This window comes from Vigna unguiculata, chromosome 6 (assembly GCF_004118075.2).
Source record: "Vigna unguiculata cultivar IT97K-499-35 chromosome 6, ASM411807v1, whole genome shotgun sequence".
Taxonomy (NCBI): domain Eukaryota; kingdom Viridiplantae; phylum Streptophyta; class Magnoliopsida; order Fabales; family Fabaceae; genus Vigna; species Vigna unguiculata.
In genome coordinates this window covers 4,481,094-4,496,793 of record NC_040284.1, presented here as the reverse complement: position 1 = coordinate 4,496,793, position 15,700 = coordinate 4,481,094, and the positions used below count along the sequence as shown (strand labels likewise).

The window sequence follows — 15,700 nt, the reverse complement described above, 5'->3', positions numbered from 1 at the left end:
TGAAAGACAGAATTAGAGCTAATATGAAGAGCAGCCTGATTGTCACACACAAGTGTCATTTGCATAACATCTCCAAATTGTAACTCTTGAAGCAATTGCTTGAGCCAAACAAGTTCACAGGCAGCTGAGGCCATAACTCTATATTCTACTTCTGCCCTAGATCTTGCTACGACACTCTGTTTCTTACTTTTCCACGAGATCAAGTTACCACCAATGGAGACACAATACCCAGATGTAGATCTTCTATCAGAAGGAGATCCTGCCCAATTAGCATCTGAATAGCAAACAACTCTTGTATGGTTATTAGAACCATATAACAATCCTTTTCCAGGAGATCTTTTAATATACGTCAAGATATGAATGACTGCATTCCAATGATCTTCACATGAGGAATTAAGAAATTGGCTTACCACACTGACTGCAAAGGAAATGTTAGGACGAGTAACGGTAAGATAATTCAATTTCCCAACTAATCTTCTATATTGCTCAGGATCAAATATAGGCTCCCCCTGATTTGGTAGAAGTTTAGTATTGGGATCCATGGGTATATCAACAGACTTTGAACTCATCAACCCAGTTTCCTCCAGAATATCCATGGCATACTTTCTCTGAGATATAACAATACCATCATTAGACTGTGCCACCTCAATACCCAAGAAATATGAGTTTGCCAAGATCTTTGGTCTGAAAATGGTACTAAACTTCTACCAAATCAAGGGGAGCCTATATCTGATCCTAAGCAGTATAGAAGATTGGTTGGGAAATTGAATTATCTTACTGTTACTCGTCCTGACATTTCCTTTGCACTCAGTGTGGTAAGCCAATTTCTTAATTCTCCATGCGAAGATCATTGGAATTCCTCCAGAATATCCATGGCATACTTTCTTTGAGATATAACAATTCCATCATTAGACTGTGCCACCTCAATACCCAATAAATATCTGAGTTTGCCAAGATCTTTGGTCTGAAAATGGTGACAAATATGTTGTTTCAACTGAGATATGTCATGGTTGTTACTCCCTATAAGAACGATGTCATCAACATATACTATCTAGTAAACACATCCAACACTCGAGTGTTGATAAAAGACAAAATGATCTGCTTCAAACCGAGTCATACCAAATTGCTGAACAACATTGCTAAACTTTCCAAACCAAGTCCTAGGAGATTGTTTTAGGCCATATAGGATTTGCGAAGACGACATACCATCCCAGAAGACTCCCCCTGAGCAACAAATCCAGGAGGTTGCTCCATATAGATTTCTTCTTGCAAATCACCATTGAGGAAAGCATTTTTAACATCTAGTTGATAAAGAGGCCATTGTTGAAGAGCAGCCATGGCGATAAATAAACGAACAAAAACCATTTTTGCCACGGGAGAAAAAGTATCTTATAATCTAATCCAAAAATTTGAGTATAACCTTTGGCCACAAGACGAGCTTTGAGGCGATCAATAGTACCATCAGGTCCAACTTTGATAGCAAACACCCACTTGCAACCAACAACAGATTTCCCAGATGGCACCGGGACCAGTTCCCAAGTTCTACTGTTATGAAGAGCACTTAATTCATCTGTCATGGCCTGACGCCAACCAGGATGGGCTAAAGCGTCACAAACAGTTTTTGGAATGGTCACAGAAGAAAGAGAGGAAAGACATGTATAAAAAAGTAATGACAATCGATGATAACTCAAAGCAATATAATGGGGAGAGGGATTACGGGTAGAACGCATACCTTTTCGGAGGGCAATGGGAAGGTCAGACTTAGGTGTCAGAGCCGGAGGAGACAGAGTAGTTGGCACTGGAGTGGAGTCACATGGTGGTGGTTGTGATCGAATACGGCGACTATAAACCTGAAGAGGCTTTGGAGGAGCAGGTGCCTGTGGAGCAGGAACCGAGGGTGTAGAAGACACGGTAAGAGGGTCACAAACAATAGGAACATTAAAGGTATTAGAAGAGTTGTCAGGATTGGATGGAGTCAGAGGTGAAGATTGACTCTTAAAATAAAGGGAGAACTCATTAAAGGTCACATCTACAGACACAAAATAACGGTTAAGAAAAGGAGAAAAACATTTGTATCCTCTTTGTGATCTTGTGAACCCTAAGAAAACACACTTATGTGATCTAGGAGAAAGCTTGTCAAGACCAGAACTAAAATTATGAAGAAAACATGTAGACTCGAAAACTCTTAAAGGTAAGGGATGAAGAGGTTCATGAGGGAATAAAATGGAATGAGGTATGTTATTCTTTAAAACCGAAGAAGGCATACGATTAATGAGATAACAGGCAGTAAGAATGACATCACCCCAGAAATGTTCAGGAACCTCGCCATGAATTAAAAGAGTGCGAGTGGTTTCCATAAGATGTCTATTTTTACGTTCAGCGACACCATTTTGTTGAGGGGTATAAGCACAAGAAGATTGATGCAGAATGCCGTGAGAAGCCATAAATTGTTTGAAAGAATGAGAAAGATATTCACGACCATTATCACTACGCAAAACTCTAATAGAAACACCGAACTGAGTTTTAATTTCATTAAAAAAAGATTGAAAGATATGAAATAATTCTGAACGATGTTTCATTAAAAATAACCAAGTGCATCTGGAATAATCATCAATGAAAGTAACAAAGTATTGAAAACCTAAAGTATCACGGCTAGGACCCCAAATGTCAGAGTGAACCAAGGCAAAAGGGGACGAAGCATCACATGTGACACTACGAGGAAAAGAAGTACGAGTATGCTTGCCTAATTGACACGACTCACAATCCAAACAAGACAACTTGGACAAGGCAGGGACAAGCTGTTGTAACTTGGCAAGGCTTGGATGACCTAATTGAGCATGAATAAGAGAGGGAGACTCCATAACTGCACCAACGTGTGTAGAGGGACGGAGATGATAAAGACCATGAGACTCATATCCTGTACCAATCACCTGTTTCGAACTCCGGTCCTGTAAACAGACAGAATTGTTGGTAAAAGAAACAACACAATCAAGAGAACGAGTTAGGCGACTGATGGACAAGAGGTTAAAAGGAGACCTAGGGACATAAAGAACATTATCAATGGTTAAAGAAGGAAAAAGTTTAACAGTGCCAACACCATGAGATGAGACTTTAGAACCATCATCCAGTGTAACAGAAGGTAAAGGATTAGTAGAGGATAAAGAAGAGAATAAAGATTTGTTACCAGTAATATGATCAGTGGCTCCTAAATCAAAAACCCAAGGACCAGGAGAAGAAGATTGAGTCAGACCAACAATAGATGTACCTGTGTGAGCAACAGATGTAGTGGAACTAGAAAACTGTTGATCCTTATACCATTTGAGAAATTTGTTGAACATAACAAGTATATCGGATGAAACAGAAGAGATTTCAGAACTGAAAGAGGCAGCGGAAGACGCCATGGAGGAACTGGAAGAGACGCGACTTCGAATGGCGCGTGAGGGACGATTAGAACTTTATGGTCGCCGGTCGGAACTAACACTCCGACGATGACGACTCGACGGTGACGGTGGTGGCGGCTCCGACGGCGGCTCTGGCAGCATCTCCGGTGACGTCTCCGACGGGCGGCATCGACAGTGGCGCCGACGGCTCTGGTGGCAGCAGCGGCGGTGGCGGCAGAGGCAGAGGCAGCAGTAGCAAAAAAAAAAAAACCTTAAGCTCTAGATACCATGTTGAGAATAAAGAAATTAGGGATTGAGATTAATCTCCCTTGTGTATAAACCACACATAGGATAATCTATTTATAATAGAGAGAGGTACAAGTAAAAAGAGTAACTGAAAATAAAAAGATTAAATAGAAGATATTGTTTGATATTGTGGTTATCAATATCTTAATAATATCAAAGAAAATCTAACAATAATTACTTGGAATGTCTTTTGCCTGTTTGGTCAAGTGGTCGGCACGACCTTGACCTTGAAACCATAGGTGGACAGCAGTAGCCCAAGAGCCATAGTTGCTCGTCCTGATCAATTTTTCACATGGAATCATCGGAACATTGGTAAAAGTAACTGTAGATGGGGTACTTGATTGTGAGCTTTCGAAAGCCATGAGAAAAGTACCTGAAATGGGCTAAAAACGGGCCACCTGGGTGTGTGGAAGAAGGTAGAGGGTGTGCCGGCAAGTGGGTTGTGCCACAACAGTGAGAAAAAAAAACAAGCAGAGACATGCACATGAGACGGACACGTCGAGAAGAGGCCGCACGTGTAGTGGCAGATCGGAACAAAGAACAAAGCGTGGTGGTTGCCGAAGGAAGACGTTCTTAATCGCAGCAGCAGGGCACCAGAGGAAAAAGAGCTCGGTGAAAGAGCAAAGGGGCACACAGTGGCTGTGGGTACTGTTGACCTGAAAAAAAAAAAGGCCAATAATGCAAACCATACAATATGTATTTATACTATTGAATAGAATCAAATAAAGGCTCATAATAATATAGAATCAATCACTTTAATTTACGAGATTATTTAACGGTTGATTTCCTAGAAATTTATAACCGCTAATTATATTCTAACAAGGCCAATATGGTTGCATAACAGCCCTGAAGAATTTGACTACCATAAGTTTTGAATGACTCTGTTTCCATTTTAGTAAGTGGGATTATGTGTAACTCAACTCTTCAAAATCGGATTGTAAGATGAAATTTGTCCTCACTTATATATTATAATCTGACTTTATTCCTAGTTGATATGGGATCTCCAACGAAATATGGGGTTTGGTTAGGTAGGTGTATGGGTTTGTCTACGAAGAGTTTGTTAGTGTTGCATCAATAGATTATCTCTAGTATGTTCTAGTGTCTTGCGGCTCATCTCACTCCTTTAATTAACCACTTGGTCTATCTATTGTATAGACTTGGAGGATTAAATACCTTGATAATTGACACCCGGTTACATGCGTAGACAACCACATTGAATGATACAATTTGCATTGCTAGTACTTGAATTTAGATATGATAAAAAAATCAGTGAGTAGTTTTGTTCAGTTGATGTATATTGTATTTATATATATGTATGTTGTCTGTGTGTTGAAAATAAAAGAGTACAACAAAAAGGAAAGTTAGATCCTAGAACGCTTAACCCTAAGGCTAGGTATATGAAAGCTGTACAATACAAGAACAATCACGCTTTTAACACTCCTTGTGAAAAATTGTGTAGGCAGTAAGCAATAATTATGGAATTACTTTTCGTGGTCTAAAACGTAAACAATACATTGGTTTTCAAAGGAAAAACGAAATCCTCCTGAAATAAAGGAAATAAATCTCCAAACATAAAGACTCTAAATCTTGGAGCAAATCTACCAAATAAACTCTTAATCCCAGTCCCTTAAATTTTGGGATTTCTTACAAACAAATCTATGTTTATTTCCAATAAATCCATGTAGAGTAAATGTGCAATACACACCCGTATTTCAAACATATACCAAATTCAATTATGATATGACAAAAAATACAATAACAATCACAATTTTATCACTAGTAAATTGAGAACTATTTAATGCATAACAAATGATATGCATGTGACTATGTATTCTGTGTATAACGTATTACTGGTGTTACTCAATTAACTGTTTGTGACAGATATTGTATTAACCAAATTCTGTTTGGATCTAATCTCTCACCAATGTTCTTTTTGACATAGGCATTTTCAATACGAAGCCAACTAATAGTAATCCATGAATACATCTTAACCTACATACTTCAAGTACTTATGACATATGATATGTAAATGTTTCATAGTTTCAAAGAAATAGTTTGTGTTGTCAGCTTCTTGCTCAGATGGGAAATTAAGAAATATAATTTTTCATTAATATGTGGAAAGTATTTTATTTAGGAGAGTCTCGGAGCATTGGAGAGAAGAAACCTAAATTATCAGGGGAAGACATGCTTTCTATCACAGAGTTGAGTGGATACAGTTTTAAGAGAGAGGAATTTGATGTTGAATACGACAATGATGCTGAGCAAGTGTTGGCTGATATGGAATTTAAGAACACTGATACCGAAGCTGAACATCAAATGAAACTTCACGTGCTCCATATCTATTCGAAAAGGTACGTCCGAGTACCTACTGTTTTTTTTTTTTTCCAAAGAAAGAAAACTTCTCACCTTTTTGTATAAAGCAAAACCATGTAGGTTTTATTAAATTATTCTTAAACTGTCCCATTGTCTTTGAAATTCTCTTGGAAGAAATTCTAATTGTCAATTCTATGTAATTATTAAATTATTCCTATATTTTACTTTCTTTTCTATTAGAATAAAACTATTTGTTTATAAAGAGGATCGTGACATAATTCTATTTGTGCAAATTTGAAGATTGTTTAGCATCCAAAATAGTGTCTAATCTTTACCTCAAGATTACCTAATCATGAGTTGAATATTGCATCTTCATTGGTTTCTACTTTATCTATTTCTTGCTTAGTTATTCGTTTTTAGGAATATGAATGAAATCTCATCTCACTTAGGAAATTTCCTGAATGTGCATTGATTTATTTTTAGCAAAAATGATTGCAAAGATAATAATTAACAAGTTCTATTTTCAAGATGTTAGATATTGTTAGTTACAATATCTTATGTTAGTTACAATATTATGTCTACATGGGCTTAGTCCATATTTTCATTATTATAAATATATTACCCTATGTGTTTTTGCTACACAAGAAGAATCAACCATGTACCTAGTTTTCACTATTGTAGAAAAGTTTGATGTTTGTTGGGTCAATTGTTCCCATTATCGGGCCGCTATTAGATCACCTATTAATGTTTAGTCCTACATTCTAAGATGTATATGCATCAGTGTGTGAGAGGTGTGTTGGAAGTCACAAATTGACTAGAGATAAAGCTAATTTACAATATATAAGAGATGCAAAGCTCACCTTAAAAGTTGATTTTATGAGATTAAATTAGACTTAAAGTCCGTTTCTTAACATGATAATCCCATACATAGTTTTTCACTATATTTAACATATTTAAAAACTCTAGGATCTAGGACTATGAATATGGACAAATGCAACACATCCATACACCCGACTAAGAAGACTAGAAGGAAAAGGAACAGACGGATAGAAGGAAGACATTGTCCTTATATAATATAGAGAAAATAGGGTTTGAGATTAATCTCTCTTGTGTAAAAAATACACATAGGGGCTGTATTTATAATAAAGAAAATATGGGCTAAGCCCAAAATACATATGAAGAAGAATCACAATAGAAATAGAAAATAAGATATTAATGATATCTTAACACTCCCCTCAAGCTGGTGCATACAAATCGTATGTACTAAGTTTGTTACAAATATAATCAATTCTCGGTTCTTGTAAAGACTTAGTAAAAATATCTGCTAACTGATAACTTGAGTTAACAAATTCAGTCTTGATGTCTCCAGACATAATCTTTTCTTGAATGAAATGACAGTAAATCTCAATGTGTTTAGTCCTCTCATGAAAGACAAGATTTGAACTAATATGAAGAGCAATTTGATTGTCACATATGAGTGTAATTTGATTACCATTTTGAGCAACTCCTTAAGCCAAACAAGTTCACAAGTGGCTGAAGCCATGGCTCTATATTCTGCTTCTGCATTAGACCTTGCCACAACACTTTATTTCTTGCTTTCCCAATAGATCAAGTTACCTCCAATGGAGACACGATATCCGAATGTAGACCTTCTATCAGAAGGAGATCCTGCCCAATCAGCATCTAAATAACAAACAACTCTTGTATGATTATTGGAACCATATAACAACCCTTTTCCAGGAGATTCTTTAATGTACTTCAGTATACGAATGACTGCATTTCAATGATCTTCGCACGAAGAATTACGAAATTGGCTTACCACACTGACTGCAAAGGAAATGTCAGGAGTAGTAACTGTAAGATAATTCAATTTTCCAACTAATCTTCTATATTGTCCGGGATCTGACATAGGCTTTCCTTGATTTGGTAGAAGTTTAGTATTGCGATTCATGGGTATGTCAACAGATTTTGAATTCATCAACCCAGTTGCTTCCAAAATATCCAGTGCATACTTCGTATGAGAAATAACAATACCATCTTTGTCGGATTAAGTCACCTCAATACCCAAGAAATATCTAAGTTTTCCAAGATCGTTGGTCTGAAAATAATCACAAAGATGTTTCATTTGAGAGATGCCATGGTTATCATTACCGGTAAGAATGATGTCATCAACATACACGATTAAGTAGACACATCCAACAGTTGAGTGAAGATAAAAAACTGAATAATCTACCTCACACCTAATCATATCAAATTGTTGAACAACATTGCTAAATTTTCCAACACAAGCCCTTGGACACTCTTTTAGGCCATATAAAGATTTGCGAAGACGACATACCAACCTAGAAGACTCCCCCTGAGCAACAAATCCAAGAGGTTGCTCCATATAAATCTCTTTTTGCAAATCGCCATTAAGGAATGCGTTTTTAACATCTAGTTGATAAAGAGGCCACTTTTGAAGAGCCGTAGTAAACAAACAAAAGCCATCTTCGACACTAGAGAAAAAGTATCACCATAATCCAACCCAAATATTTGGATGTAACCTTTGGCCACAAGACGTGCTTTGAGATAATCAAATTTAATAGCAAAAACCCACCTATAACCAACATCAAATTTCCCAAACAGTAATGGGACAAGTTCCCAAGTTCCACTATTATGAAGAGCACTCAGTTCATCGAGCATGGCCTGACGCCAACCAGGATGGGCTAAGGCATCACAAACAAATTTTTGAATGGTCATAGAAGAAATAAACGAAAGACAGGAATAAGAAGGTGAAGACAATCTATGGTAACTTAAAGCAATATAATGAGGAGAGGGATTACGTGTAGAATGAATACCTTTTCTGAGGGCAATTGGAAGGTTGCTCGGTGGAAGGGGAGACTCCGTTGTCGAATCCGGAGGAGACACAGTAGTTGGCACTTGTGGCAAGTCACTCGTTGGTTGTTGAGGGCGATGACAGCGACTATAAACTTGAAGAAGTGGTGGAGCAGAAATCGACAGTGTACAAGGCACACTTGGAAGATCACAGATCATAGAAATATTGATAGGACTATGAAAATTGACGTTATTAGATGGAGACTCAATGGAATGAGAAGAACTTTTTCAGTAAAAGACTCATTGAAGGTGACATCTGCTCAAACAATATAGCGGTTAGAGAAGGAGAAAAACACTTGTATCCTTTTATGGATCGCGGAAACCTTAAAAAAAGACATTTGTGTGATCGAGGAGACAATTTATCAAGCACAGGATTAAAATTGTGCACAAAACATGTAGACCCAAAAACCTTGAGAGATAAGGGATGAAGAGGTTCATGAGGAAATTAAGTGGAACGAGATATTTTATTATTTAAAACTGAAGAAGGTATGCTATTAATAAGATAACAGATAGTAAGAATAGCATCTCCCCAAAAAGACTGAGGAACCTCACCATGAATTAAAAGAGTGCGAGCGATTTCAATAAGATGTCTATTTTTCCGTTCAGCCACCCCATTTTGTTGAGGTGTATATGCACAAGTTTGATGCAAAATGTCACGCGAAGCCATAAATTGTTTAACAAAATTGGAATGATATTCACGATCATTATCACTTCGCAAAATTTGAATAGGAACACCAAATTGAGTTTGAATTTCATTAAAAGAAAATTGAAAGATATGAAGTAATTCAGAACAACTCTTCATTAAAAATAACCAAGTACACCGTGAATAATCATCAATAGAAGTAACAAAGTATTGAAAACCTAGACTAGATGCAACACAACTAGGTCCCCAAATGTCAGAGTGAACTAAAGCAAAAGGTGACGAAGCACTGTGTGCGACACTACGAGAAAAGGAACTACGACTATGCTTGCCTAACTGACACGACTCACACACTAACTTGGACAATTTGGACAAGCCAGGAACAAGTTGTTGCAACTTGGCAAGACTAGGATGGCCTAACTGAGCATGAAGAAGAAGAATGGCGGAGATGATAAAGACCATGAGACTCACATCCAGTGCCAATCATCTTTCTCGAACCCCTATCCTGTAAACAAACAGAAGATTGAGTAAAAATCAAGAGATAATAAGTTAAAAGGAAACCCAAGGACATAAAGAACATTATCAATGGATAAAAAAGGAAAAAGATCGATAGTCCCAACACCATGAGCTAAAACACGAGACCCATTAGCCATTGTAACAGAGGGTAAATTATCCGAAGAGGACAAAGAGGAAAATAGAGATTTGTTACCAGTAATGTGATCAGTGGCACCTGAGTCGAACGCCCAAGAACAAACAGACGAAGATTTAGTCAGACTAGCAAAAGATGTACCTGTGTGGGCAACAGAAGTCGTGGAACTAGAAAGCTTACGATCCTCACTCCATTTGAGAAATTCATTGATGATAGCATATTTGTCGTGTGCGGAAACAAATGAAGGAGGATCTGTAGTAGATGGTTGTGACGGAGGATTAGTGTGAGCAACAACAGCAGGTCAAGGAGGAGGATCATGTAAGGCATAACATTGATGGATTTTGTGGCTGAACTTGCCGCAATGGTCACACTTGTGACGCCTTTTTCTGGCTTCCGTGAGCGGTGGCGATCATCACGTTGAGATACCAAAACAGAGGAATCATTGGCATGGACAGGTGGAACAACGGAAGGTTAACAAGGCACATGCAAAAGGGTGGAACAAGTAGAGGTAAAATTGAGTAAAATAGTAGAACCAAAATCTGATCACGGACATGGGAATATTTTTCAGTAAATCCGTGTAATATCACAACCATGAACCGTGATCGTTGCTCAATTTCTTCAACAGGAGTAGAGGCAAGAGGTAATATTCATTAAATTCATGAAAAAGATCACTCACCTTACTCACATAATCTGCCACAGGTTCCTGAGTACGAAAAGCAACAACATTAAGCAGGTTGTGACAAACACCATATAGACGCTGAGTGTGATTGGTGTACATTAATTTCGCCTGTTCCCAGACTTCATAAATTGTGTCGTAGGCACAAAACAGTGGTTTCAAAGAACCGTGAATCATATTCTTGAGAACCATGCATAAGTGAGCATCAATTCTCTTCCAACGAGGAAACTCAGTGGGATCAACATCAGTCACTTTGAGGGTAAGATGATCAAGATACCCCTGACTCTCAAGCCAAAATTTAACGTCGGACGCCCAAGTTGAATAATTCTTGCCATCTAACTTATCAATGGGCAAGTGCACATTGACATTTGGAGGAAAAAAGGACGAATCAAACATGGAGGCGACGGAAGTGGATGAAGCAGCAGCGGAAGACGCAATGAAGGAGAGAGAAACCCTAAAAATTGAAAGTGCGCCAATGGAAACACGAAGCCCAGATTTGGAAAGCCGAGTATAAGGCGACTGCAGCGATGGTGATTGGCGTCAGAAACAATGTCGCACGTGCCGCCACTCACGGCGGTAGCGGACGACGGCATAAACAGTTGGGCAACGTGTGGGACCTCTGATTACCATGAAACCAAAAGCGTATGAGTCGCCTGGCTGAGACGATAACAACTGTGTGGTCGTCGATCGAAACTGGAGCTCTAGTGACGGTGACGGCGGCGAACGACGGCGGAAGATCCTAGCTCAACTATTATGTGACAATCATAGTGTAGTGGCTATAGCAAACAATCCTGTTTTTCACAATCTAATTAAACACATGGAGATTGATGTTTTTTTTCGTCCGAGAGAAGATCCTAGCTCAACAATTGATTGTTTCTCATGTTCCAGCTCTTGATCAGTGGGCTGATGTGTTCACGAAGGCCCTATCTTCTACACGCTTTGCTGTTCTTCGCACCAAACTTAATGTGAAGCATTTTTCTGTTGAAAAATCTTCAACTTAAGTTTGAGGGGGACTATTAGAGAATTAGAATAAAACACTATATTTTGTACAGCTATATGTTTTATACTGTAATATGTTTAGATTTGTTGACAGATGTAAAGGTGTGGTTACAGAACCACTTACCTATAAATACTCTAAGAGTACACGATACAAAATAGTTTTTTCATTCTCAATAAAATCATTATGTTCATTTCTCTTCTTCTCTCTTCTCTTCTGGTTATCTAAGAAACAAAGTGGACAGCGGGTCTAAAAGATGCAACATCGACTTCATATGGACAGAATTAGTAACAAGCTGAAATGGAACACAAGCCACTAGAAGAATAAACATCACATAAATGAGAACATTAATGAAGATTTTCAATTTGCATAATCTTAGAGTAACAAGTTAAACATTGAGCTAAAATGAACATACATTCAATATTAAACCAAGAAAAACATTAACATATGAGAGTTTTCTTAAAAAACTTCAATCTAACCAAAAAAATCAACTTAAGTACATTGATAGCCCTTGAAAAACACCATGGAGCTCTTGAAAAACACAGCACCGACACTGTCCGTTCTAACGTTCTGAAAATACAATACTCCCTAGAAAAACTCTTTTCTTTATCCTCTATCCCTCAATACAACCGGTGCTTCCAACAAAAACAGCAGACTTTATAAGTACCAAAAAGTGCTGATACGAGCTTTTTTTTCTTCTTGTGCGAGTGTATGCTACTACTGCAAATTGAGGATTGTGATTCTGTTTTGTCTGCTGACTTGGTATGAGTGCACTGCCCTAGCTCAGCCTCCTTGGGTTATCCCTTGTGTAGCCCAATTTTACTAATTGCACCAACTTTGCTAATTGCACCAGCTTTCAAAGAAAAGCTTAAGTTGTCTTTGTCCCTTCCAACTGCCTCCAACTTCCAACGTGAACTGCAACTAGACCAGAGCTCCAAAAATTATGTTCTATTACTCGAATTAAAGCTCTTTGAGTCTAGAATCCAACACAACAAACCTCAGCTCAATTGAAAATCTGTGGACAATGTTATAAGCAATATAGTCAGCAAAGGTTAGAGCTGCTAGAATGCAATTTTCAGCATCAAAATTCAACTTTTACACTATTTTAAATTTAGGTCCTAAATTTCCTAAAATGTGCAAAAACTAATCTAAGAATAAAAGAGACGAAAATCCTAAGGTAGTATAAGCCTATGAGAGTATAGATTGAGTTATCACATCTAAAATATTAAGTTATAATAGAATGATCTTTATTGCTATGAATACATCATATATATATATATATATATATATATATATATATATATATATATATATATATATATATTCAAAACATTTGCAATTACACAAGAGTTTAGTGGTTACATCTAACCTTAACAAAAATGGGTTTATCTCTCCATTGTCATGGAGAGCACAAGCTCTTCATATAGAATAAAAACACTTAATGTAATTAGATCAAGGATATAATCAAATTCCTATGATTCAACAAATATAATTAGATCCGAATGATTTAGGAATAATTTTGTTACACTTTAATTGTAATATGCTAAATATGGAATTAATAAAATATGATTGCTGAAAACATTGATTTGGTTTAACTGAACTGCAGTTTTTAAACAACCCTGCATAAGTATATGATACTTTGTATAGGTTAAATGAGCGGAAGCGAAGAAAGCATTTTGTACTTGAAAGGGAGTTACTTTATCCTGATCCTTTTGAGAAATCTCTCTTGCCTGAAGAGCTTCAAATATGTCAGCATTACAAGGTCTTCATGCGGTTTCACTCAAAAGAACAACATCAGGATTTTCTAAAAAATATTATTGAAGAACTCAGACTTGTCAGAAGAATACAAGATTTACAGGTATTACATTCTTTTACACAATATGATGATGTCACCACCCTTTATCTATAGATATAGTAGTTACTTTCTTTTCTATTGCTGTATCCCAAAAATGAATTTGAATGAAAGCATTTTTACAAGCATAGATATCATTTTACTTTATCTATAGCCATGATCAAATTATACTAATTTTAGCAAAGTCTGTTAGGTTTAAGACTAAAAGTGTTGTACATTTCTATTTGAAATATCATGTAGGAAGCTCGAATTGCTGGCTGTGTAACTGCTGGTGATGGTTATCGCTTTATCGAGCAAAAGAGGACAAAGGAAGCTGAATCAAGTTCCTGTAAAGAAAGTGGTCAGATTGGAACCAGTGCCAACACATTACAGAGGCCAAATAATCTCAAAGGAGAACTTGACAGTAGCCCACGGGGTCTTCAAAAGGGGACTGCAGCACTATTTGCTGATTCCGCCATACAAGCCATCACAAAGTCGCTAGAAGAATGGGATATTAGTGGATTTGCAGGAGCTGAATTTCTATCTGAATCGGTGAGAATTCTCTCTTTCTATGGCTTTTATTTTTACAATTTTGACTGAACTGTAACTTTGATCCCTTTTAATTTTTTATATGTTATTTTGTTCTCTATTTTTTCATCATTTTAGTTTTCATATTTTATAAATTTTACAATTTTAATCTTCCAGGAATTTGACTAAAATTACGAACTTTCTAAAATCTGTTAGATGGAAATTATGGAGAAAAATATCAGGAGTATAGAAAGTTCTGATAAAGAATGAAAATGGTATCAAAATTATAGGTTAACATAAAACTTTTTGGAGGGTCCAGCTTCGAGGAACGTGCTTTTCCATTTTTTTCATTTTTTTCGTGGGTGGTGTTTTTGTTGGACTCATCCCACTTTCCTCAATACACATGTCAACAAGCGACAAAGTGCGTATTCGAAAAACTTCAAATAGATGCCATTGTCATGATGGACACATACTAATAATCTAACCCTGGACATCATTTTTTATTGGGGATGCAAATAAAGAAAAACGTGTGAAAACGGTGGAGGAGAAGGAATTTTGGGGGAGAAGAAAAATGGTGCTAGAAGAGGCTGGGGTGTGGTTTTTGATTTCAGAACACCCAATCCGGAAATTATTTCCAAATTTAGAAACATCTTTCAGAATATTCATTTTGGAAAAATATTTTACATTTTGGATTGAGTGTTTTGGAAGATATTTTTTTCTGGAATAACTATTCTATAATACAATTTTAAAACACAATTTGGATTGGGTGTTCGAAAAGATATTTTCATATTCGAAAATATATTTTGGAACATTCAACTAAAATATATTTCCGATTGAGTGTTCTGAAAAAGCATTTTTCAAATTCGGAAATTTTTTTAAATTTCCAATCCGAAAAATAATACAAATAAGGAGTAGTGACTTTTATTGCAATTTTAATAAGAGGTAGTTTGGAAATTATAACTTTTTTGGAGTGCACGAAGAAAAAAAAAAGGTGCAGGAAGGAACACCCTTAGTATAGACCTCCAAAAGGGTACAACGGGCCAGTCGGACCCTCCTTAGGCTCATCGCATCTCTAGTCTATTGGATGAGGTAGATGGCTTTGTCATTCTATGTCGGAAAGGAGTGTTCCATCTTATTGATTTTCTGAAAATGATTAACGTGCAGGAAATAAAACTTTGCAATGAGATCAGAATACTGCCGTCACACTATCTCAACATGAAGCAGACCATTTCCTTAGAAATTTCGAAGGGAAGTGTGACCAAGAAATCTGATGCACATAAACTCTTTAAGGTAGAGCCAAGCAAGGTTGATAGAGTCTATGACATGCTTGTGAAAAAAGGAGTTCTGCAAACATAATCAAACGTAATGTAATGAATATAAAGCTGGCTATTTTTGTACATCTTTCTTCCCTTTCTCCTTGACCCATGAAATGTGCGGAAAATAAATGTATTCTTTTAGTAAGAGTTTTGTGCCTATTTTTTTAGTGGATAGCACATCCGATGTCAA

At 36.9% G+C, this 15,700-nt stretch overlaps 1 protein-coding gene across 4 annotated transcripts in view; it reads left to right on the top strand.

Annotated features, from left to right (window-relative positions):
- LOC114187892 (transcriptional adapter ADA2a-like) overlaps positions 1-15,700 on the top strand; it is a 36,909-nt gene extending 21,209 nt beyond the window's left edge. For all 4 annotated transcript variants that reach the window (XM_028076293.1, XM_028076292.1, XM_028076291.1 and 1 more), the window contains 4 exons: positions 5,821-6,037; positions 13,483-13,693; positions 13,928-14,218; positions 15,359-15,700. In XM_028076293.1, the coding sequence (XP_027932094.1) occupies positions 5,821-6,037; positions 13,483-13,693; positions 13,928-14,218; positions 15,359-15,550 (911 nt within the window). In that variant the 3' untranslated portion in view covers positions 15,551-15,700. The remainder of the gene's footprint in view (positions 1-5,820; positions 6,038-13,482; positions 13,694-13,927; positions 14,219-15,358) is intronic.